This window comes from Pongo abelii, chromosome X (genome assembly GCF_028885655.2).
Source record: "Pongo abelii isolate AG06213 chromosome X, NHGRI_mPonAbe1-v2.0_pri, whole genome shotgun sequence".
In the NCBI taxonomy this organism is placed as follows: domain Eukaryota; kingdom Metazoa; phylum Chordata; class Mammalia; order Primates; family Hominidae; genus Pongo; species Pongo abelii.
Genome location: NC_072008.2, coordinates 141345044 through 141371864, shown reverse-complemented (window position 1 = coordinate 141371864; position 26821 = coordinate 141345044). Strand labels below are relative to the sequence as shown.

Genomic DNA, 26821 nt, shown 5'->3' with positions numbered 1-26821 from the left:
ATTCTCATTTATATCCTATCTTTTTCTAAGTTGGTTTCCAGTTTTCCATATTTCTCGAAAATTGATCTACATTTTTCCTCCTCTAAGCTGCTATTGGCTGAATGTGTACACCCAAAACTCCTAGGTGGAATCTGTAATCCCCAATGTGATGGTATTTGGAGGTGGGGCCTTTGGCAGGTAATCAGGTTTAGATAGGGTCGTTAGTATGGAGCCCCCATGATGGGATGGAGCCCCCATGATGGGATTAATGCCCTTATGGAAAAAAAAAGACATCAGATCTCAGTCTGTCTCTTTGCATATACACACCATAAAAAGACTTCAGATCTCAGTCTGTCTCTTTGCATATACACACCATGAAAAGGCCCTTTGAAGACATGACTAGGAAGAAGACCCTTACCATAAACCCAACAACCATGCTGGCACCCTGATGTCAGACTTCCAGTTTCCACACTATGAAAAATGTTTACTGGTTAAGCCTTCATCATTTTCAGGTTCCTTTCTGTAAAGACGTCTTAGGTATTTGCTATAGTTGTTTGTTTTACTCCATCTCAACTTTGCTCACTTAAAAATTACGCATTCTTAGGTTGCAGGTTTGACTTTGGAAACTCTTTTTCCTTCTTTATCTTGCTCATCATGAACTTATTCAAAATTACGATATTCTCTTTAAGTTGCTTCCACCTATAAAGTTGTTTGCAGCTCAAGATCACACCTTGATTTATTGGGGGAATCAAGGTTGAAGTGTTTAGGGGAAAGCAAATGACTTTTATCTGACCATCCTCACTGGTTAGTGATTCATTGAAATGTAAGCCTGGGGATTATACAGAAGTCACAGTGCCCTGACTTCCTCTTCATTGAGTTATAAAATGTTATGTTGAAAATGCCTGACTTGAAGAATATAGTTTTGAAAGAACCATTCTGAAGACGATGCTCTGATGAACCAAACATTTTTACTAAGTTTATATATCATAGATAATGCACTGTGTCCTTTTACACACCTTTGGGGAGCTTCGATTTTGAATGATGATTGACTTTAACTTAGTGTCATCTGCATTTATATATAAAGAGTCAAACAGGTGCTTTTTATTTTCCTCCTGGACATGCAGACATCTCTTTGGCTTGTCTGAGTGGTTTTTCACACTGGCTTCCAAAATATGTCAGTTTCATCCCCATTGTAAAACTAAGCTACACCCAGTTTCTCCTGTTTAGATTCACATTGGCAATTTTTGTCCAAATGGCTCAACACTTGGTAAATACTGAAAACTTGGAGAATACTGACAACCCAAGATATTCAGCTTCTTAGAAAGATGATTCTGTAAATATGAAATACCTTACCCAGAGAACTATGCTAAGCACTGCAGGAGATAAAGATGGAAGCAAGATTTCTGTCCTCCAGGGAAAGCATAATGTAGTAGAAAAAGGACAGGATATGACAACAGGATACCTAAATTCCTGGCTAAAATCTGCCACTGGTAATCTATGTGACCCTGAACATGAAGTAGTAGGTGAAGTCATGTCATGTCATACCATTTCAAATTATTTATATGTCAAAGAGAAGTATAAATGGGACCTATCTCAAAAGGTTAAAATCTACCTAACAAGAATAAAACAAGATAATGGTTGGGGAGCACATGTCTGATAACTAGAATATGGTTTTGAAAATATAAGGGACTCTTGTTTCTGGTCTAGCGAGAGGCTTGACCAGGATCAAATTGCCTTTTACTCAAGGAGGCTTTTGATAAGCCTAGTGACTACAGCTGGAGCTCTCTCTGGCTGGGACTCAGGAAGGCCCAGAACGCAGCTCTGCCCACAAGAGTGCTGAAGTGGTTCTGACTTTGTGAGCCACTCTTCCGTGGCCCCTAGACCTTTGAGGTGGCATCCCTTACTGGGTGAGGCTCCCGGTAGAATGGGCTGCCAGCCTCCGGGAAGCCAGCAGGAACAATCTGGATGCACAATACGTGGCAAATCAGGGATAGGAGACCTTGGCACCAGGAGTCTGTAAGCTACATGGCTCCCAGGGAAGAGCCATTTGAGTGGCTCCTCTCGGCTTCCAGCAGGGCTAGAGACTCGGTAGCATTAACTCTTTCTTGCATCCAGGACCTAACTGGAGCAGGAGGCTGGTTCTTCTGGGATGGAAAGGACCCCCGGGACAGTTCCTAACTTGGCTAGGCTGAGACTTCGCAGGTAGAGGGAGGGGGATAGCTGGGCGTAGCTGTCACAAAGCCACCGGAAATGCATCTTTCATTTTCTGGTTGATTCCGGTTCAGGTCCACAGAACTCGACCCTGGAAGAGAGAGTCGGGGTCAGGTCTTCGGGAGGTGGAGGGATCGAATGAGGGAACTGATATTCCAAGACTCCCCACATCTTGGAGCTTCACTCGCCAGGCATCCCGCGCTTTCCTGACATCGCTTCCCCTAGTGGTGCAGCAGCGGAGAGCTTTGCTACCCAGAGCAGCAGGGAGGCGTGGCCACAGAGGCAGAGGCGTAGTCGAGCCGAGGAAGAGGAAAGTGGCCTCCGGGGAAGCCAGAGCTGACTGAAGGTAACCGAGAAGCTGATTTTCTCTTTAGATTCGTTTGGCGATCCCCTGAGAAATACCGGCCGCTCCTGCCAGTTGCAGCCTTTAGGGCTGCTGCATAGCGGAGAATGAGGGTGGGGAATGTGATACAGTATTTTTCAGTAGGCAGTGGCGCCACTGACAGGCGGCAGGTCGCCTGGAGAGCTGGTGGGAGTTGTCCACAGCGAGTCCGCCTGGCCGCAGGCTCCTACAGCCACTTCTTACCTATGGAAGCAACTTCTTTCTACCGGATGTACAAATATAACCCAGGGATGCTAGTGAAGCACACTCAAAGGCTGCCCACGTTCAGAGTTCTTGTGGGCATCTCTGTGGTTGATCTAGAAGTTGTAGTGAATCAGGGATGGGGATTTGGGGCAGTAATGTCTACCACCACACCCAGTGAAACTTCCTGATTTTTGATGGCTTATAAACATAACACCAAAGAAAGGGTCATTTCAACATTAAAGACAATGGCTTCTGCTGACAAAAAAATATAAGAAGTGTTCCTGTACCTCCTGAGCCTGAATGGTCAGCAAGGAGCCAACCATTTTTTTGAATACCTGTGGCATCCTTGAAAGAATTTTGTTACTGTTTCTGCTGGATGACCTCAGGGAAAATCAGTTTTGAGGACATGTTAAGTCAGGAGAAAGGTTACCATTACTAGGACCCTTCCCATCTATAAAGAACCTTAATCATCACCATCTCTCTTTCTTTTTTTTTTTAACCACCTGACATTTGTATATATGTAAAGGAAGACCATCTGTAAATTTTTCCAGTTAAAGTAAACAAAAAATTTAATACGCAAATACAAACCTGTGCAGTGCCCTTTATAAGTCTTTCGAAGAAGTACTACACCCTGCCACATCAAATGTTGATGATCTGCTTGCTTAGCGGGAGGGCATTTGCTTACTTTTTCTCTAATTACTTTACTTCTACTCTGATCTTGCTGTCTCAGTTCTCCTACCAGCATTGATACAATATAAAAGGGAATATTAAGAGTTCCATTTAGTAAAGGCTTCAATCTAAATGAGATGAAGGGATATAGAAACTATTTTTCCTCTGACTAAAGAAAAATGATTGGGATGATCTGTTAAAGTTTCGAGAAACTCAAATAGGTCCTATTTGCTAATATAGGACAGGAAACCCACAGATTAAGTATTGGATAATCTCAAAGCTCCTTTTGGCCAATTGGTGCCAATTTTCTCACCCACCAATCTTTCCTCAACTGTTAAAAAAAAAAAAAAAAAAAAAACCAGGAAATACATTGATTGACATTTGTCTTCTCTTAGCTGTGCTTTGTTTCAAAGTTGAAAAACAAAGAAAAGGAGAGAAACTTACCTCCTGAGTAATCTAATCATGAATGTTCTAATTCTCGGTAGTTGATTTTAAAGGAGAAGCCAGACAGGAACTTTTCTCTTCATTTTCTTCTAACAATAAATAGCAAGTGAATATGTGTCATGTGGTTTTCTTCTTGACATGTACTTTTCTTCTGCTCTCCCTCAGTGCTCTTGGGAAGAACAATTCATTGATTTGGTACCAAACCTGATGCACCCTGATTTGTCAAAGGTGGTACCAGGTGGGTGTCAGTGTCACATACAAGAGTGAAACTGTTCCTAGAGCAAATGACGATGAGAGAGCTGAACGCAGATTCATGCTCAAGCCCCCAGATGGGGGCTATGTGGGAGACTAGTGGGTCTGTGAAAGAGAACTCCAGTCAGAGTAAGAAATACAGCACAAAAATAGAGAATCTTGGTCCTGAGAGCGCTTGCAGGCACTTCTGGAGCTTCCGTTATCATGAAGCAACTGGACCGCTTGAGACTATCAGCCAACTTCAGAAATTGTGCCATCAGTGGCTGAGGCCAGAGATCCACTCAAAAGAGCAGATCTTGGAAATGCTGGTGTTAGAGCAGTTCCTGAGCATTCTGCCCAAGGAGACCCAGAACTGGGTGCAGAAGCATCATCCACAGAATGTCAAACAGGCTCTAGTCCTGGTGGAATTCTTGCAGAGGGAGCCTGATGGAACAAAGAATGAGGTAAGAAGAAAGATTCCCTACATGTACAATGAAGTACGATAAAAGTGGATATATCAGAATGGAGGAGTTATCAGAGAATTAGACAGATTAAGTCACTCTTCTGTTGCTCCTTTAGGACAGCTAGCAAGGATCTGAAATGACATACATGCATCAGTAGTCCACAGGTTGCAAAATTTCTGGCAGAGCCTTTCCTTGTCTTAGAGAAAATAAATGCATTTTGTCTTCTCTAGGGCCAGGGTGAATTGATGGTGGTGGGCCTAGTCTGGCACGGGCAAGGACAAAAGAGTTGAGTTCTTAGAAAAAGAGAAATAAAGGGCAAGAAAGAGTTGGGAAAGGGGAGAAGATCCACAAGATGGGCAGCACTTACAGAGACCAAAGGAGAGAGAGGTTAGCAAACAGAAGTATGAATCAAGCAGCTCTGGGGAGACTGCAAAGAAAGAGAACAAAATGGAAAGAAAAAAAGGAAACAAGGATATGGAAAGAAGACAATTGCCAACAGAGAAGTGGTGGGAATCAGGATGCTAAGGGGTAGTATCTTCTGTAGCAGAAACACACATCTCTGGGCTGGGAGGAAAGAGCCTCCATTGCCCTCACTTAGTGGCTTGTCATTGGCCCTTCTGGTGAGTGGGAAACCAAGGTTTGTCCTTGGAAGATGGCAGCACACTTTCTTTTTTCAGGAGCCTACCTTGAAAAATCCAGGGCAGGGCATATTTTTGGTGTCTTATTACTACCAAATCATGTGAAGAGATATTAGAGCCCAACTCTTCTCCCCATTTATTCTTCCATCCATCTCTGTTCCCTGTGAAATTCTTTCCTGGAGGATTGGAAACTGGCTAACAGGAAAGCTTATTTTACTCAATTCCTTTTCTTTTACAGAAAACCAAAGGATAAAAATTCACTAAAACAAGGATCCAAGTCAAGAAAGTAAACCAGTGAAAGTTCCCCAGCAGGGGAACAGGCTGCCCACCCAACTCTGCTAGTGGCTTGAGCCAGGGCTCTGTGCATCGGGGTGGGGGCCACTGGGTTGGGGGGCGGGGGTCTGCAGTAGTCACAGCTTTTTCTATTTTATCCTAATTATCCCAGATTTTGAGTATAGTTCTTTATGAGAACATAGTGGCACAATACCTCTTCATTATTTTTATTACTTCTCTAATGTCATGCACTCCCCGAATCTGGGCTCTGCTCTTGTTCCTCCCTCCACTACCACCCCAAAACCAAAAGTAAGTTCTGTGCTAATGAGGATGGGGATTATTTCTAGGTCACAGCCCATGAGCTGGGAAAGGAGGCAGTGCTCTTGGGAGGAACAGCAGTGGCCCCAGGCTTCAAGTGGAAGCCAGCAGAGCCCCAACCAATGGGTGTGTTCCAGAAAGAATATTGGAATACATACCGGGTACTACAAGAACAGCTGGGCTGGAACACTCACAAAGAAACCCAGCCTGTATATGAAAGAGGTGAGGAGCTTCATCATAATTGTCTTCTCCTGGGAGCTGTGATAGTAACTAGTTCACCTAGAATGTCCTGGGAATTTTCCAGGTGGCCAGCCATGCTAGCAGCTATGATGTCTCCCAGGTGGGAGTACAATGGGTTGATGGTGGTTGAAGGTGGGGGTCAGCCTGGGGGACAGAAATATCTAAACCACAGAACCCTGCTATTCACACTATAGACTCTACTCCTTTGAAACTTGAGAGGAGAGAAGAAGATGGAACAGGGACAGGAGGGGCCACCTCCCCCTCACAAGTTGTAGGAAAAATTGGGGGCAGACATGGGCTATCAGTGGCAGAATGTGATAAAAATTGTGCACTAGGAAAAAATAATAAAAGACAAAAGTCTCCCACATTACCTACTGTACACTGGAGGACCTGAGCCTTTCATTTTCAAACCTTCAATTCTTGCCCAGCTTATGGTATGAGAGGAAAAATGAATAGATTTCCTTTGATTAATTTCTTTTATGAAATCTAAAGAATTTGTGAACTGGGGAACTGGTTGTATAAGTGGTAGATATTTGGTTCTTATTTACAATGAGATGGCCACTTCTTGGCACCACACACACACTTGTCAATGTGACCCATCTTTACTGAAGGCATCCTGATGTTCTGTATTTTAGAAATCAGCTTGGGATGTTTGTAAATAGGAAAGAGAAATTTTCCCTGGCTATTTTCTACCCACAGCTGTGCATGATCAACAGATGTTAGCCCTTTCTGAGCTGAAAAGAACCAAACACTGGAAGATGGCATCTAAACTCATCCTGCCTGAGTCCCTGGTGAGCTGTTATTTCTGGCTTTTTTCAGGTGACTTGACTGTGGCCTTGCCTCTGCTTCTCCCTACTGCCTAGGACTCATAGTGCCCACCAGGTGCTTTGAGGCATTTTAGCCCCAGTTATTCTCTAGGCAACTAGGCTTGGCACAGTGGGAACTGGGCACCTCCCAGGTGATTTACTGATCCTCTTTGCTCCTTCCTTTCTGCCTTCTCACTTTTTTCCCCTAAATCTTGTACTGTTCACATCTTCAGCACCTGGCCTACCATGTAATTCAGAAATGGGTGGTAGGACAGCTTCTGAAGTGGCAAGTACTAAACTATAGCCCATTCTCTTCTTTAGAGTTTGTTGACATTTGAAGATGTGGCTGTGTATTTTTCTGAGGAAGAATGGCAATTATTGAATCCTCTTGAGAAGACTCTCTACAATGATGTAATGCAGGATATCTATGAGACTGTCATCTCTCTAGGTAAAGATTCTTCCTTCCCATTGTGTAGAAGTTAAGTAATATGTCCTCTGTTTATGGAAAATGCACCCCTGTGAGAGAGTCCCAGTGTTCCAACAGCTGATTGATTCTCAACTTGATGATGTGTGGGAAATAAAGGGATTATCAGGATCCTCTGGAGAGCTTTTTGTAAATACATGTCTCACTTCCGCATTCTAAATAGAATTATTTTGACTGTGAAAGATTTTACTTTTTTTATCTTTCATCCAAACACACCCTTCTCTAAAAAACATAAAAGCATGCACATCAATGGCATTATTCTACAGAAAAATTAATAACTAATCTGTAAATCAACAACAATAACAATGCAAACAAAAGTTTAAATGATATGTGAAAAGATTTACAGGTAGGCATATGGCTCTTAGTTTAGAAAATAATAATTCAAGTCAATATCAATAAAAGTTAAGGAAAAGTTTCTAATTTCCAAACATTTTTATACAATTTTTTTCCAACTACAATATTTTATAGATCTTTTGTGAGAGGAATATTAGTGTAATCCTAAGAAAGATAACATTCAAGTGATCCTATGCAGGTCAGGTTGCCTTGTTAAAATGAGTTAGAATTCACATAATTCCAATAGTATTATTGCCTCTTGAAATTTAAATGTAGAGCATATCCATCATATTCAAAATGAGTTCTACAACTTACATTTATTTTGATCTAGTTGGAAATAAACCCTAAATTTAGGACTGGTAAAAAAAATATATTTAACAAAGACATGGGATTGATCTAAATTTTACTTTACAGGTAAGAGAAAATTACAATTCAGTATGAGGACACTTCATAAGTTTTACCAACACCCCCATTTATAATTAGGCCAACTGTATCTTGAGTGTGTATGAATGTTTGAATAAATACATACTAACATATACAAACCAATTCACACCACACGATTCTTCAAAGATGTTGCTTGAAATGGCTTATTCTCTGGTTTGGGATAAGCGGTATAACACAGTCACTTAATTTTCTCTTAATCATTTTTTCCGTTTTGTTTATCATGATTCACTTAGTATGTTTCATGTGGGTCATTGATATATTTTTGCAACAAAAATCCAGTAGCAGTAAGCAGAAATGTTAACTTAAAGGACTACTAGGCAATCAAAGTTTAAATTATCACATGAAAATAGAGCAGATCACATGTAAACGTCTTCTGCCATGGGATATATTGTTCCATGACTGAAAATTGTGGTTTGGTTCCTAAAACATAGCTCTTGCTCTAAGGTGATACATATTAATGTGTAGCTCCAGTCCTTACGAATTAAGTCTGTACTTTACTGGTTTGAGAAGGTGAATTTCTTTGTGTGTGTGTGTGTGTGTGTGTGTCTGTGTGTGTGTGTGTGTGTCAGAGTCTCACTCTGTCACCCAGGCTGGAGTGCAGTGGTGCAATCTAGGCTCACTGCAACCTTCACCTCCCAGGCTCAAGCAATTTTCCTGCCTCAGCATCCCGAGTAGCTGGGACTACAGGTGTGTGCCACCATGTCTGGCTAATTTTTGTATTTTTATTACAGACATGGTTTCACCATGTTGGCTAGGCTGGTCTCAAACTCCTGACCTCAAGTGATCACCTGCCTTGGCCTCCCAAAGTGCTGAGATTACAGGCGTAAGCCACCACGCCTGGCCTGAGAAGGTGAATTTCTTGCCACAAACAAATGCAAAATGCCTCTGCAATAGCGGGTGAAGCCCACTCCTAAGGGCTTAAGAGTTCAACTTTGAAACAGGGCAGCATGGGCTGCCTCTGCATTTCTTCATAGCAAGTCTATATGCAAGCCACTGAGCAGCACCACTGATGGGAATCCAAAGGAAAATGGCTATAGCACAGTGAAAATCCACCATGGTAACATAAAGTGATTTCTCAATTAAATATTTTGCTATATCAAAGAGAAGTAGGCAAAGGCACATGGTAGTAAATCTAGTTAGAATGTCTGCAGGTCCCCATTACCTCAAATATCAGTGAACTCAGGGACCAACCAAGGTTTACACTGATTATTTTGATATATATATATAAAAAAAAAACAGAAAACCTTAACGTTTTCAAGCATTTATGGCACAGACATAGGGAAGTACAAATATCGTAGCTTATATCTTCAAAAAGCTGGGCAATTTAAAGTGCTGCTACAGTGAATCAGAGTCACAATTTTGACTTCATTCTGATATTTGATACATTTTTGTGTGTAGAGTACAGGGTGTGCAAATTAAGCAATTTCAATAAATATTAGAAATGTCAATTATTTTGCAAATATAAAGTGAGTGAAATCAGCTAATAATGCAATACAATAAGACATGTGTTAAATAGAGCTTTTTCCCCATGAATACTTTTTACTCTTTCCTTTGAACATCTCGATACTTAAATACATTTCCTTTTATTGGCTTGCAGAAATTAAGCAAAAAGTGAACTATTACCTAGCTAAAAGATACTAAATAGTAATAAGAGTTTGGAGCTGTCCAGTTGTAATAAATAGAAAATAACAAATATAGTGAAATATGCTGCAAGTTAATGCTCAAAAATGCAGCCTTCTGAATTACAAAGTACACAATCCTACTAGTCTTTTGAAGTTGTCATTAGTTCATGGAAAAGGTAAAAAAGAGCAGAAACTCCATTTAGCTTTTACCTTTCCAGCAGCTCCAGTGCTAAAGTTATAGAATCATGTATGTTTGCCCAAGACCAACTGCACACTGGCGTTAGTCACGTATTCTATTTTATCCAGAGTTCAATCAACAAGTCTTTATTTGCACTTCTTTTTACATTCAGGAAACAATAAGCCTACCCAGGCGGCCTTCTGTTGATAGTTGCCTTCTTCTGTTGGGTGTGGGGATATAAGACACCCTGCTATGTTATTTTTTTTGTTCTGGGGTCCTAAACCAGTTTGTCTTTTTCTTACCATTTTTAGAATTTTCTTTTTGTTATCTCATATTACTTAATGGGTTTGTTGTTGTGCCTATCAGGGAGGATCAAGGAGAAATGGGTCTATGCCATTTTGTCCAGACTGGACCAGAAATCACTTGTTCCTGTATTTCTTTTAAAGCAATCATCATTGACTTTTCTCTCCATTTATGTAGGTTTCTTGCACTGGGACACAGATGGCTAATTATTCTGTTTATTCTAACAGGGTTAAAGCTAAAAAATGACACTGGAAATGATCATCCTATATCTGTTTCTACATCAGAAATACAAACATCAGGATGCAAAGTATCAAAAAAGACCAGAATGAAAATTGCCCAGAAAACAATGGGCAGGGAAAATCCTGGTGATACACACAGTGTACAGAAATGGCATCGAGCTTTTCCAAGGAAGAAAAGAAAGAAACTTGCAACTTGTAAACAAGAGCTTCCAAAACTTATGGATCTTCATGGGAAAGGCCCCACAGGGGAGAAACCTTTTAAGTGTCAGGAATGTGGGAAAAGCTTCAGAGTTAGCTCTGATCTTATTAAACACCAGAGAATTCACACTGGAGAGAAACCCTATAAATGTCAACAATGTGACAGGAGGTTTAGATGGAGTTCAGATCTTAATAAGCACTTCATGACCCATCAAGGAATAAAACCATATAGATGCTCATGGTGTGGGAAAAGCTTTAGTCATAACACAAATCTACACACACACCAAAGAATTCACACAGGAGAGAAGCCCTTTAAATGTAATGAATGTGGAAAAAGATTCATTCAGAACTCCCACCTTATTAAACACCAGAGAACTCACACAGGTGAGCAGCCTTATACGTGTAGCTTATGTAAGAGAAACTTTAGTAGGCGATCGAGCCTTCTTAGACACCAGAAACTCCACAGAGGAAGGGAAGCATGTCTAGTGTCTCCAAACTGAGGAAAGTTACCATGTAGAGCTTGACCTTAGAAGTGGTGAAAGAATACAAAATTATGAGGCACCCAATGATAGGAATCTGTCATTAATAAAACATTTGGGAAGGGTACATGTTACACTTCACAAAAAGGAATCTAAGCTGTCTGTCTTATTCAGCATTGCATCTTCTGTGCCTAGCATGAGAGTTGATACATAAGGAGTATTTTATAAATAAAAAAATGAAAGTGTAGTGATGAGATTCCTTTAGCTGTCTATCTATATGTATATATCTGGTTATTCAAAGCTTCCCCACCCCTAGTCATCTAAATTTTTCAGGTATCAAGTGCTCAACAGACATATGACAGTCAAGGCTCTTAGTCTCATTCTTTATTCTTTATCAAGAGAAATGGAAACTAAGAGTACTTGGGCCCTCTTAAGGGAGCTCAGAGAGAATTACTAAATTAGGGACAGTTTCAATAGTTATCATTCTATCTATATGAACAATCAAGACCAGGACTCAGGGAACTTTACTCTGTAACAGAAAGAGAGGATTCAATGTTTGCCCTGGGAGAATTGTCCCATTCTTGCTGCTTCTCTCCTGAGTACCCACTACCACAATGTCTTCTGTCAAGGAATTACAAGTAGCAAGGGAAGGTCTGAATGTAAGGGCAGACCTAGGGACCTTGTAAGCACTTGATGTCTCTCCTCTTGCTGACTTTGTCAACATAGACATATAATGAAATGATGAGGGAGGCAGTCTTGGCCCTCATCCAGGTATCTGTTTTTTTTTTTTTTTTTTTTTTTTTTTTTGTAGAAAGCACAGATAAGTGGTGAATGGTCTCTTTTTGACTTTCATTATGTGGACTGGTTGGAGGCTTTCAAACTGGTGCCATACTGCTGCAGGACCTAAAGGGAGCCCCATCTTTATGGCTGATCAACTACAACCCTATATGCCTGAATACTCTGCAAGAAGGCCTTGAGATTTTGCAAAACTGATTTATTGAGAATGGCAAGGAGAGCCTTGTGAAATTTTAGCTTTGGTGCACAGCTGATACCAGGAGGGAACATCCTGAAGTGTCAGAGCAAAGTAAGGCATATGGCTCAGAGTGATGACGCCAGTCAGAGCCAGGCCAGATGGAAATTGTTTTCTGATGTTACTGGTTTTCTTTTCCCTATTAGCCAAAGTGACTATCTCTTAAGAGAAGATAATGTGATGTCAAGGGAAGTTGGAAGGCATGGATTTATATCTATGTCAGATCCTGGTTTATAATGTTGGCCAAGGCTTATTTATATATGTTTATTTAGTATTCCATAAAATTGTACTTTGTAATGAAAATGACATGTTTTATGTTAAATTTAGACAATAAACAAAACTTTGTTACCAAATCACTCAGAAATGGCCAATGTTTGCTTTTTTGAAATGGATGTCTTCAGATATTTTTTCCACCAAGAGACCGTTCTAAGCCTGTTTCCAAATTTATAAAATGAGGATTATAATTCCTACTTCTTAGGGCTACTGTGAGGATTAAATGCACACATGTGAACATGTCTGACACAATGATTGGCCACATTTGGTGCTTCCTAAACATTTGGAACTTTCTTCATTCTTCCTTCACCTAGTTATTTAGAAAAGAAAATAAGCTTTGTCTACTTGCCCAGCTTTTAAGCATTCTTCATTAATGAGTTTTCCATCATTTCTAGCTGGTTTTTAGGCCCACTAATGATGGTCAGAATGGTAGCCTTCTGGCATGACACTCATTTGGTTCTAGAGGTGCTCCTCTCTAGTCAGCCTGAAACAATACACTGACATCCCAATTCAGCTAGGTATACTGCTCATGAGTAACAAAGCCAAAATATACTACAAACCTTCAACTTGAGATTCCTGAAAATGGAGGGGAGGTGATGGCTAGGGGTGGAATTTTTGTGGACAGTATTTATGCTATTAGGTGCATCCTCAAGCCAATAAAGTAGAAATGAAAGAGGAAAGAGGTGACTGCATGTAATGGCGACTAAAAAGAATGAAAGTGCTAAGCCAAAAGGAGGAAGTGACCTGGGAGGAAAGGATCTCATTATATTCCCAAAGGCTTGGAGACTATGACTGCCTCACCACCTGCCCCACCCCCACCAGAATGATCTGAGATTGTGCCCTTGAAACTAAAAGGGGAAATTCAAATTCCTGCAGAGGACTCCATTCTCTTTGTGTGAATCCATGTTTGCTAGCATCCTGGATAGCTGCTATCATACCACCATTCAAATAAATTTATTCATGTAGCTTTTATAAAGAAGGGAGGTTAACTAAAAAATTCAAGGATGTACTAGGTCAATGGACCCAGCAGTTATACTCACGAGAATCAGCAAAGTCCCCCAGAACAAGTCAGCAAAAGAGAACTCCATTTTCCCAAAGCTGCTTACCCCTGTTATAATACCTGTTACCTTCAAAGCTTATCGTGCAGGTCCTCATCTACACTGGCATCATTATCAGCAGGGTTTGAGAGCAGAGAACATGGGTTCTATTTGAGAGATCAATTATTTAAGGCAAGTGGCAGGAAGTGACTGCCTTTAGATGGGTCTGAGCAGAAACAGATAACTGAGATTTGTTATTCCAAGTTCAGATACTCCATCATCATTTGAATACAAGGGCCCTAGGAAAAAGCACATTCTCATCCCTGAGGTTGTGGAACAGGATCTAGAAATCAGTGCTCCTGGCTGACTCATTAGTGCCCAGTCTGCCCTTTCAGCTGTCTGACACAGTCTCCTAGGGCCACATTCCCCAAGCATCCTGACTACTCATGTCATCCCTTGCCAACTCAGAAAAAGAGGAGAAATGTATGTCCATGGAGACATGGGAAGTAAGGAAATAAATGGCAGAATGAGATAAAGGGAAGAGATGTCGTTCTATTGCATAACTGCCCACCACTTTCTCAGCACATGGCTAATAGACATGAGCTCCATTGCCTTTCTGAGGACACAAGAGAAAGGCAGCATACAAAAGCTCAGGAACTGGAGAATTGGACAGATTATTCATTCATGGGACAGAGTGAAGAGGCAGAATGTTCCAATTCTTGATCCCACAGGCGGAGATGGAACTGAAGACCTGAACCAAGTGTGAGGGGGTGTGAACTCGTTTTCCAGTCTGTGCTCCCAGAGAAGATGAGCTGAGCAGAGAAATATATGAAAGGGTCTAGGAGAGCAGAGTATAGCAGGCTTTTTCTACTTGTGTGCATTTGTGAGGACTGAGATTGGAAGTCAGGGACTCAGGGAGCCGAATGCCATTGCTTGCTGTGGATGAGACACAAGAGCATGTGAGTGGGTCAAGCCTACCCTGTGCCAGACTCAGGTCTCCACCTTTTCCCTCTCAGCAAACAATGACATGGCTTCTACCCATGGGCCTTTTCGGGTTCCTTCTAGCTCATTCTCCACTCCCAAGAAACCTCTTCCTCCTTTATCGCCTTGTTCCGTCTGCCACAGGCCAATCCTGCTCCTGCCACTTTGCCACTTCCATTCTTTCAGGGAAGGGGAGGAGGAGGGGCCCAAAGACAGGGTGTAGTGAGTGTTATTGTGTTCCACTGTTCCCAGAGGAATGGGCACAATAACTGAGAGTGGAAAGGCAGAGTTGGGGAGAGAAGAATAAACAAAACGGAATCATGGCCTAGTCTTTTGTCAAGTAATTTATAGGCTCTCCTTGCTACCTCCCCTTTAATCCTTGAAAAACACTAAATGGCAGGTAGGTGGGCATGGCGATGACCATGTTGGGGAGGAAGCTGTTCCTCATTTAAAGGAGGGGGCTACCTACAAACTTCTGTTCTTAGCTCAACAGCGAAGCCCTCCCATTCTCATTCTTGTTTTCTTTGTCTTCCTCTTCTCCCTCCATGCTGCCTGATCCTTCCTACCATTGTGGGTTCATACATGGGACACTGGTGGAGAAGAAGGGACAGGGAGCCAGGGAAACTCTCAAGGACCATCAATCATGAGATATAAAGGGAGAGGTCAGGAGCCATGTTTGAGAGCAGTAAAGGGACAGTATCACTCTTATATCTGGACAACCCAGGGAAAGAAGAGAGGGAAGGAGGCCAGGTCAGCTTTGAGAAGCAGTTCTGCTCCAGGGCTGGGAGTTAGGGAGGAAGTAGGGAGGAAGACCTATGCAATGCCAAGAAAGATTTCCCTTGTCCCTCTTTAGGCTCTGTGTATCTCAGTGTGAGACTTGGGATGATTAGTTGACCATAAATGTATGATTTTGGTGGCTGGCAAGATGGCCAAATAGGAACAGCTCTGGTCTGCAGCTTCCAGTGAGATCAATGCAGAAGGTGGGTGATTTCTGCATTTCCAACTGAGGTACTCAGCTCATCTCATTGGGACTGGTTAGACAGTGGGTGCAGCTCATGGAGGGTGAGCAGAAGCAAGGTGGGGTGTCACCTTACCCTGGAAGTACAAGGGGTTGGGAGAACTCCCTCTCCTAGCCACGGGAAGCCCTGAGGGACTGTGCCCTGAGGGATGGTGCATTCCAGCCCAGATACTACACTTTTCCCACGGTATTCACAACCCACAGACCAGGAGATTCCCTCAGTTGCCTACACCACCAGGGCCCTGGGTTTCAACCACAAAACTGCGCAGCTGTTTGGGCAGACACCGAGCTAGCTGCAGGAGTTTTTGTCATACCCCAGTGGCACCTGGAGAACCAGCAAGACAGAACTTTTCACTCCCTGGAAAGGGGGCAGAAGCCAGGGAGCCAAGTGGACTAGCTCAGTGGATCCAACCCCATGGAGCCCAGCTAAGATCCACGGGTTTGAAATTCTCGCTGCCAGCACAGCAGTCTGAAGTCGACCTGGTACGCTAGAGCTTTGTTGGGGGAGGGGCATCCACCATTACTGAGGCTTGAGTAGGCAGTTTTCCCCTCACAGTATAAACAAAGCCACCAGGAAGTTCAAACTCAGCAGAGCCCACCACAGCTCAACAAAGCTACTGTAGCCAGACTGCCTCTCTAGATTCCTCCTCTCTGGGCAGGGCATCTCTGAAAGAAAGGCAGCAGTCCCAGTCAGGGGCTTATAGATAAAACTCCCAACTCCCTGGGACAAAGCACCTGGGGGAAGGGATGGCTGTGGGCACAGCTTCAGCAGACTTAAACGTTCCTGCCTACAGTCGCTGAAGAGAGCAATGGATCTCACAGCACAGTGCTTGAGCCCTGCTAAGGGACAGACTGCCTTCTCAAGTGGGTCCCTGATCCCCATGCCTCATGACTGGGAGACACCTCCCAGCAGGGGTCAACAAACACCTCATAAAGGAGAGCTCCAGCTGGCATCTGGCAGGTGCCCCTCTGGGACAAAGCTTCCAGAGGAAGGAACAGGCAGCAGTCTTTGCTGTTCTACAGCTTCTGCTGGTGATACACAGGCAAACAGGGTCTGGAGTGGACCTCCAGCAAACTCCAGCAGACCTGAAGCAGAGGGGCCTGACTGTTAGAAGGAAAATTAACAAACAGAAAGGAATAGTATCAACAACAACAAAAAGGACGTCTACACAAAAACCCCATCTGAAGATCACCGACATCAAAGACCAAAGGTAGATAAATCCATGAAGATGAGGAAAAACCAGCACAAAAAGGCTGAAAATTCCAAAAACCATAATGCCTCTTTTCCTCAAAAGGATCACAACTTATCGCCAGCAAGAGAACAAAACTGGACGGAGAATGAATTTGACAAATTGACAGAAGTAGGCTTCAGAAGGTGGGTAATAACAAACTCCTCTGAGCTAAAGGATCATGTTCTAACCCAATGCAAGGAAGCTAAGAACGTTGAAAAAAGGTGAGAGAAATTGCAAACTAGAATAACCAGTTTAGAGCAGAACACAAATGTCCTGAAGGAGCTGAAAAACACAGCACGAGAACTTCATGAAGCATACACAAGTATCAATAGCTAAATCGATCAAGCAGAAGAAAGGATATCAGAAATTGAAGATCAATTTAATGAAATAAAGCATGAAGACAAGATTAGAGAAAAAAGAATGAAAAGGAACAAAGCCTCCAAGAAATATGGGACTATGTGAAAAGACCAAACCTACATTTCACTGGTGTACCTGAAAGTGACAAGGAGAATGGAACCAAGTTGGAAAACACTCTTCAGGATATTATCCAGGAGAACTTCCCCAACCTTGCAAGACAGGCCAACATTCAAATTCAGGAAATACAGAGAACACCACAAAGATATTCCATGAGAAGAGCAACCCAGAGACACATAATTGTCAGATTCACCAAAGTTGAAATGAAGGAAAAAATGTTAAGAGCAGCCAGAGAGAAAGGTCAGATTACCCACAAAGGGAAGCCCATCAGACTAACAGCAGATCTCTTGACAGAAACCCTACAATCCAGAAGAGAGTAGGGGCCAATATTCAACATTCTTAAAGGAAAGAATTTTCAACCCAGAAGTTCATATCCAGACTAACTAAGCTTAATAAGCAAAGGAGAAATAAAATCCTTTACAGACAAGCAAATGATGAGGATTTTGTCACCACCAGGCCTACCTTACAAGAGCTCCTGAAGAAAGCACTAAATATGGAAAGGAAAAACTGGTACCAGCCACTGCAAAAACATACAAAATTGTAAAGACCATCGACACTATGAAGAAACTGCATCAAGTAATGGGCAAAATAACCAGCTGGCATCATAATGACAGGATCAAATTCACACATAAAAATATTAACCTTAAATGTAAATGGGCTAAATGCCCCAATTAAAAGACAGAGAGTGGTAAATTGGATAAAGAGTCAAGACCCATCACTGTACTGTATTCAGGAGACGCATCTCACGTGCAAAGACACACATAGGCTCAAGATAAATGGATGGAGAAATATTTACCAAGTAAATGGAAACAAACAAACAAACAGAAAGGGTTGCAATCCTAGTCTCTGATAAAACAGACTTTAAACCAAGAAACATCAAAAAAGACAAAGAAGGGCATTACATAATGGTAAAGGGATCAATGCAACAAGAAGAGATAACTATCCTAAACATATATGCACCCAATACAGGAGCACCCAGATTCATAAAGCAAGTTCTTAGAGACTTACAAAGAGATGTAGACTCACACACAATAATATTGGGAGACTTTAACACCTCACTGTCAATATTAGACAGATCACCAAGGCAGAAAATTAACAAGGATATTCAGGACTTGAACTCAGCTCTGGACCAAGCAGACCTAATAGACATCTACAGAACTCTCCACCTCAAATCAACAGAATATACATTCTTCTCAGCACCACATCCCACTTATTCTAAAATTGACAACACAATTGGAAGTAAAATACTCCTCAGCAAATGCGAAATAATGGAAATCATAACAGTCTCTCAGACCACAGTGCAATCAAATTAGAACTCAGGATTAAGAAACTCACTCAAAACCTCACAACTACATGGAAATTGAACAACCTGCTCCTGAATGACTACTGAGTAAATAACAAAATTAAGGTAGAAATAAATAAGTTCTTTGAAACCAATGAGAACAAAGATACAATGTACCAGAATCTCTGGGACACAGCTAAAGCAGTGTTTAGAGGGAAATTTATAGCACTAAATACCCACAGGAGAAAGCAGGAAAGATCTAAAATTGACACCCTAACATCACAATTAAAAGAGAAGCAAGAGCAAACAAATTCAAAAGCTAGCAGAAGACAAGAAATAACTAAGATCAGAGCCAAACTGAAGGAGATAGAGACATGAAAAACCCTTCAAAAAAATCAATGAATCCAGGAGCTGTTTTTTTGAAAAGATTAACAAAATAGATAGACTGCTAGCCAGACTAATAAAGAAGAAGAAAGAAAAATCAAATAGACACAATAAAAAAATGATAAAGGGGATATCACCACTGATCCCACAGAAATACAAACTACCATCAGAGAATACTATAAATACCTCTATGCAAATAAACAACAAAATCTAGAAGAAATGGATAAATTGCTGGACACATACACCCTCCCAAGACTACACAAGGCAGAAGTCGAATCCCTGAATAGACCAATAACAAGTTCTGAAATTTAGGCAGTAATTAATAGCCTACCAACCAAAAAAGCCCAAGACCAGATAGATTCACAGCTGAATTCTACCAGAGGTACAAATAGGAGCTGGTACCCTTCCTTCTGAAACTATTCCAAACAATAGAAAAAGAGGGACTCCTCCCTAACTAATTTTATGAGGCCAGCATCATCCTGATACCAAAGCCTGGCAGAGACACACACACACACAAAAGAAAATTTCAGGCCAATATCCATGATAAACATCAATGAAAAAATCCTCAATAAGATCCTGGCAAACCGAATCCAGCAGCGCATCAAAATCTTATCCACCACATTCAAGTCAGCTTCATCCCTGGGATGCAAGGCTGGTTCAACATATGCAAATCAATAAACATAATCCATCACTTAAACAGTACAAATGACAAAAACCACATGATTATCTCAATAGATGCAGAAAAGGCCTTCGATAAAATTCAACACTCCTTCATGCTAAAAACTCTCAATAAACTAGGTATTGATGGAACATATCTCAAAATAATAAGAGCTATTTATGACAAACCCACAGCCAATATCATACTGAATGGGCAAAAGCTGGGAGCATTCCCTTTGAAAACCACCAGAAGACAAGGATGTCCTCTCTCACCGCTCCTATTAAACATAGTATTGGAAGTTCTGGCCATGGCAATCAGGCAAGAGAAAGAAATAAAGGTATTCAAATAGAAAGAGAGGAAGTCAAATTGTCTCTGTTTGCAGATGACATGATTGTATATTTTAAAAGCCCCATCGTCTCAGCCCAAAATCTCCTTAAGCTGATAAGCAACTTCAGCAAAGTCTCAGGATACAAAATGAATGTGCAAAAATCACAAGCATTCCTATACACCAATAATAGACAAATGGAGAGCCAAATCACGAGTGAACTCTCATTCACAATTGCTACAAAGAGAATAAAATACCTAGGAATCCAACTTACAAGGGATGTGAAGGACCTCTTCAAGGAGAACTACAAACCACTGCTCAAGGAAATAAGAAAGGACACAAACAAATGGAAAATCATTCCATGCTCATGGACAGGAAGAATCAATATTGTGAAAATGGCCATACTGCCCAAAGTAATTTATAGATTCAATGCTATCCTCATCAAGCTACCATTGACTTTCTTCACAGAATTAGAAAAAAGAACTACTTTAAATTTTATATGGAACCAAAAAAAGAGCCCGTATAGCCAAACAATCCTAAGCAAAAAGAACAAAGCTGGAGGCATCATGCTACACGACTTCAAACTATACTACAAGGCTACAGTACCCAAAACAGCCTGGTACTGCTACCAAAACAGATATATAGACCAATGGAACAGAACAGAGGCCTCAGAAATAACACCACATATCTGCAACTATCTGATCATTGACAAACCTGACAACAACAAGCAATGGGGAAAGGATTTCCTATTTAATAAATGGTGTTGGGAAAACTGGCTAGCCATATGCAGAAAACTGAAACTGGACCCCTTCCTTACACCTTATACAAAAATTAACTCAAGATGGATTAAAGACTTAAATGTAAGACCTAAAACCATAAATACCCCAGAGGAAAACCTAGGCAATACGATTCAGGACATAGGCATGGGCAAAGACTTCATGGCTAAAATGCCAAAAGCAATGACAATAAAAGCCAAAATTGACAAATGTGATCTAATTAAACTAAAGAGCTTCTGCACAGCAAAAGAAACTATCATCAGAGTGAACTGGCATCCTACAGAATGGGAGAAAATTTTTACAATCTATCCGTCTGATAAGGGGCTAATATACAGAATCTACAATGTACTTAAACAAATTTACAAGAAAAAAAAACCTCATCAAAAAGTGGGTGAAGGATATGAACAGACACTTCTCAAAAGAAGACATTTATGCGGCCAACAAACTATTAAAAAAAAGTTCATCATCACTGGTCATTAGAGAAATGCAAATCAAAACCACCATGAGATGTCATCTCACACAAGTTAGAATGGCAGTCATTAAGAAGACAGGAAAGAACAGATGCTGGAGAGGATATGGAGAAATAGGAATGCTTTTACACTGTTGGTGGGAGTGTAAATTAGTTCAACCATTGTGGAAGACAGTGTGGTGATTCCTCAAGGATCTAGAACCAGGAATACCATTTGACCCAGCAATCCCATTACTGGGTGTATACCTGAAGGATTATAAATCATTCTACTATAAAGACACATGCAGATGTATGTTTATTGCAGCATTGTTCACAATAGCAAAGACTTGGAACCAACCCAAATGTTATCAGTGTTAGACTGGATAAAGAAAAAGTGGCACATATACACCACAGAATACTATGCAGTCATGAAAAAGGATGAGTTCATGTCCTTTGCAGAGACATGGATGAAGGTGGAAACCATCATTCTCAGCAAACTAACACAGGATCGGAAATCCAAACACTGCATGTTCTCACTCATAAGTGGGAGTTGAACAATGAGAACACATGGACATAGGAGTGGGGAGAACATCACACACCGGGCCTGTCTGGGGGTGGGGGCCTAGGGGAGGGATAGCATTAGGAGAAGTACCTAATGTAGATGATGGATTGATGGGTGCAGCCAACCACCATGGCACGTGTATACCTATGTAACAAACCTGCACATACTGCACATGTATCCCAGAACTTAAAGTATAATTTCAAAAGAAAGAAATATAACTAATCATATGATCCAGCAGTCCCACTACTGGGTATTTGTTCAAAGGAAATGAAATCAATATGTCAAAGAGGTAGCTTTGCTCTTATATTTGCTGCTGCACTATTCTCGATAGCCATGATATGAAATCAACCTAAGCGTTCATGAGTAGATGAATAAAGAAAATGTGGTATATAAAAAAAGTATGATTTTATTTCTGGGCTCTCAATTTTGTTCTATTTGTCTATATGCCTACCCTTATGCCAGTACAACACTGTTTTTAATTATTATAGGTTTGCAGTAATTTCAAAATAAGGAAGTGGGAGTCCTCCAATATTGTTCCTCTTTTTCAAGATTGTTTTGGCTATTGGATGTGTCTTGTAATTCCATTCATTTAACCAATTTGCACACACAGAGAGAGAAGCCAGAGTCTGAATGGTAAGAAATTTTTACCCTTTTGCTGTCTTGCCAGATTTTTGGGTTCCCTCTCCCTGAGCAGCCCTAGTGACCCTGCTTGACTGTATGCAAACCATTGCCATGAATTAGGAGTATTTTCAAATAGCTTACAAATTTTTGAGAAATCAGGCAGAGAGAGAAATATGACTCAAATTCTGTTTACGAAAGTATACTCAACACATTTAAAGTATCAGGAAGCCTAAAATCCCAAAAGTTAGTGTAAGGTTAAAAAGCTGGTGTGTTCTATCAATTCCTGTGGTCCCAGCAAAGTTAGCCTAGGAATTTCAGATAAATGGAACAAAAGATGACTTGCTAGAAATGCATAGGAAACAAAATATCGATTCACAGAACCAAATAAAAGCCTTCCACTAGAAACTAATAAATACATTATATATATATATAAAATATATATATGGTTTTATATGTGCATACACAAGCAACGCCAGAGGAAAATAAACAGCAAATGAATAAAAATTAGAAACAAAAACAAATAAACAGGAAACCAGCCCTAAATTTTTTCTACTCAATCTACCTTGGAGGCTACAGTGTTATGCAGAGCCCCCAAAAAACCACACAATGAATGTTTTATTCCTGATACACAAAATAATAACTTTAAGTTCACCAATATCATCATACATCCTGTGCAATCAAGAGATTTACTCTAGGTGAACAACCAATAAGTACTCCAGTGCCAGCACTATACATGCAAAACAGTAAACATAGTGTGAAGCAATTGAAAGCATGCATGTGATAAATTTGGCTCCACACTAAATCCAGCTTCATGCTTAACTATATTTTAAAAATTTGCCAAACTGCTGATGCCTTTCTTTACAATACTTATTTTGCATTAATCAAGACTAAGAGCTTTAACTATGAAAATGTTAATTCTCCAATTCTCTATCAGGTTTTAAAGAATATTTTATTATCTAAACTTTTTCTACATCTATTTACTGGTTCCTTACTACATTGTTTCATAGATAACCTTTTCAAATCTGTAATTTGAACTAACTTTTAGGTAACTTATGAATTAGACAAAATTACTTTTTTCTCACTACTAGCACAACACTTTCTGGCACATTTTGTATGCAGAATTATGTGTTAACTAGAATTCTTATCCTTGGTAACCTAAAACTGTAGTGAAACCCTAAAAAGCAAGAAACCCTGAACTATCAGATATGGGCATTTATAGATAAGAACAATACATGATTTTAGAAACATATTTCACCATATTACAGCCCTTTCTTTATTAGAAATGACCCAGATATTAAGTGAGCATCAAAAATAATTTTAAGATTTTAATTTACACACGTTTGCCTAAAACATTTATCCCATTCACTGTACACAATTCTTCCACTTTTAACAGTTTATCTAGATTACTTCTGTATACTGAGATATTAGACACTATCTTTTAAAGTGAGCTATTTCCTTGTTAACCATATTTTTAATAAACAGTGAGCATCATTTAGGTGCTCATGTAAACCTAAGTAAGAGCCTCAAAGTTAAATACATGGTATTTTTGCCAATAACTCAGAAGATTTGGCTAACATTAAATTACTCTCATTTTTCATAAAAAAAGGCATGCTAACCAAGAACATTTTGCTTTGGCTGGGTTTATAGTTTTATTACCTTCTATGCCAAACCCTGACACCTCAAAATATCTAGCAGAGACAAATATAAAATCCAGACAAAAATGTATGCTGACAATTCTGAAGACATTTCAATTTTTATTTTACCAATAATTTTAAAACCAGCATGTTTAGTAAAGTTACACTTAAGTCACGTGAACTTGAAAATTGTTTAGATTTAGTTACTTAATTTCTGAGTGCTCTTTTACTTACAAGCCAATTTGGTGGACACAACATATAGCTATAAGTGTACATACAAATAAACATATTGAGACATGCATATACACACACAAAGAAAGATTCAATAGCTTTTACCTTGGAACCCTAGCCGCGAGATAGCAATACAAGCTCACCGGTTTTACTTTGTTTGCCTCAATAGGTAATCCAATGAAGGCTGTGAACCAAAATTTTGGGTAAAGCAGTTTCCATGGCAGTTTGATTTTTAAAGGCCAACCTTCTTCAGACTCCAAAGAACACTGGTGCCAAACAGCACCAAAGGAGAATATCACATCCTAATTAGGCCTGACCCTGTTTAGAAGAGCAGCACCAAAGCCTGGATACATCCAATTCCATTCCATTTTCCCATTCAACAGCAAACTCCAGATTCCAAACAATATGGGGGCCAAACAGTATTGCAACTGCAAGAGAAAATTCTAAGGAGGGCTTAGTACTAGGCCCCAGAGCCTTTGCCCAGGGGATCCCTCTTGGAGAGGCTGAGGTCCAGAAGGTCCCCTGGGGCATTCTTTTTTGGGGTCCACTCTTAGAGTGTCAGACATCTTTGACCTTAGGTGGGCACTGGTGCTGCTTTGCATGTCTTCCCTCCAGAGGCAATGGCCTACTATTAGCTTTCCTTTGGTTCCTGTATGTAATCCCCGACTTTTAGCATCCTTATGATTTGATAAGGCCATGCTTTCCCATGCTTTCTGTTCCACTAGAGTGATAACCATGAACTGTAATAATAGGAACTGGAGGCTGGGTGGGCTTCTTTTGTCCTAAGTCAGTTGAGTAGGATTAGGGAAGAATTTAGCATAAGAAAAGAAGGTTTAGGTTACCTGAAACATGTGTGAGTTCGCCCTGAGCTGCGAGTTTGCCCTGAGCTGTTCCACAATTAGGGATCAGAGACCACAACCAAAAAAGATAGAAAAGAGTCCTTCAGAGTGGCCCCAGCCAGAAACCGGCAGTTGCCTCCATGTTTAGGTGCTGCCCATCAAGGGTCCTGAGTTGGAAAGGAAAAGAGAGAGAGAGGGAGATATTCCCCTGTATGGAGCAGAAAAGAAAAGGTGAAAAATAAATCCCAAACTTTAGGCTTACCTCCTGGCTGGCTCACCAAAATATGTTATAATGGAGGGTGTCCAGGTTCTTGGCATCTTGAACGAAGAATTGGACAGAACACACAAACAAAGCAAGGAAAGAATGAAGCATCAAAAGCAGAGATGTATTGAAAATGAAAGTACACTCCACAGGGTGGGAGTGGGCCTGAGGATAGGGGCTCAAGAGCCAGATTACAACATTTTCTGGGGTTTAAATACCTTCTAGAGGTTTCCATTGGTTACTTGGTATACACCCTATATAAATGAAGAGAATAAAGTAAAGTTACAAAGTCATTTACTAGGTGTACGCCCTATGTAAATGGAGAGGATATTTCCTGTCATAGCTGAAGTGTTTCCATTTGATGTAGTTCTAGGAAGTCAGCGTGAATTGGCCTTATGTTCTCTTCCTCCAGACTCTATTCTCCTGCCTCACTTCTCTAGTGCTTTTACTACCTTTACCTGCAGTTCTTTCCCCAAATTTATTATGTTCTGCACTTTGAATTTTTAAATAAATCTAATTTACACTTGAGGCATTTTCATCCCATAACTGAGATAAGCCTAAAATGCTGTTCTGGGTTACTGTTCAGTCTCTGCTTTGTATATTTGAAAGTAATGAGAACACAACTAATAAAACTCAAATGACTTCAACACACAGTGTTTTCCCCCACTAAAAACATGGTTGCATACAGTTGAAATTATGGTAGCTAAATATTCTTGTCCTTGAAACTCCTCTACTGACTCTGTTAGAGTATGCAGATAGCTGGATATGAGCAGGAGGGGGAGACCCTGAGATAAAAAGGAGATCTGGAAAATCTCACACTCCAGAGACCACCAGAAACTGACATGCTAGATAGGAGCAGAGAAGAGGGGAAATACCTATGCAGGAAGTAATGCCCCTTAAGACACCCAGTAATCACTCACTCTGCAGTTAGCAGGTCAGAATGTAGCTAGTTACATGCTGGTAAGAAGAGAAAGAGGGCAAAGGAGAAATTCTTAATAGATATGCAGGTGCACTAAGTACAGATTTAGTTTTATACAACATTCTGGATGTGGTGGTAATAAGGAATGCAGCCATTCAGCTTGTTCCCATGTCAGCCAGATCAGCTGCACTTCCTCTGGTCCTCAACCAAATGAGATTCAGTTCTCTGCCAGACTGAAGCGATTAAAAACAAAACAACAACAAGCAATGCAGACAGGAGGAATAAGTTCAAGATCTCAATTATTTAACATGGTAACTACAGCTGGTAACTACATTGTATTCTTGAAAATTGCTAGGAGGATAGACTTTAAGTGTTCTCATCACACACAAAAATGATAAGTATGTGATGTAATGAGTATGTTAATTAGCTTGATTTAGCCATTTCACAATGTATACACATTTCAAAACATAATGTTGTATATGATATAGACAATCTTTATTTGTCAGTGAAAAATGAATTAAGATATCAGGCTATTTTCCACCATGTCTGAGAGTCTATGCCCAACTCTCCTTTCTGACTGCCTTACTGCTGTCACCCAAAGCACTGGGATTATAGGCGTGAGCCACCTTGCCTGGCCTTGCCTTACTGCTGTCAATTGCTGAGTGCACCCTCAGGGTCTCAGTGTTCTTCACCATA

General features: G+C 40.6%; 1 protein-coding gene across 8 annotated transcripts in view; it reads left to right on the top strand.

Annotated features, from left to right (window-relative positions):
* ZNF75D (zinc finger protein 75D) overlaps nucleotides 1-12520 on the top strand; it is a 66786-nt gene extending 54266 nt beyond the window's left edge. For 5 of the 8 annotated variants that reach the window (XM_054545117.2, XM_054545116.2, XM_054545115.2 and 2 more), the window contains 6 exons: nucleotides 2265-2536; nucleotides 4055-4584; nucleotides 5843-6035; nucleotides 6753-6844; nucleotides 7181-7307; nucleotides 10451-12520. In XM_054545117.2, coding sequence (XP_054401092.1) covers nucleotides 4174-4584; nucleotides 5843-6035; nucleotides 6753-6844; nucleotides 7181-7307; nucleotides 10451-11160 — 1533 coding nt within the window. In that variant the 5' untranslated portion in view covers nucleotides 2265-2536; nucleotides 4055-4173 and the 3' untranslated portion in view covers nucleotides 11161-12520. Of the gene's footprint in view, nucleotides 1-2264; nucleotides 2537-4054; nucleotides 6036-6752; nucleotides 6845-7180; nucleotides 7308-10450 lie in introns of those variants that run through there. The other 3 variants (XM_054545119.2, XM_063721432.1, XM_054545118.2) reach the window with 3 other exon arrangements.
* Nucleotides 12521-26821: the final 14301 nt, after the last annotated feature.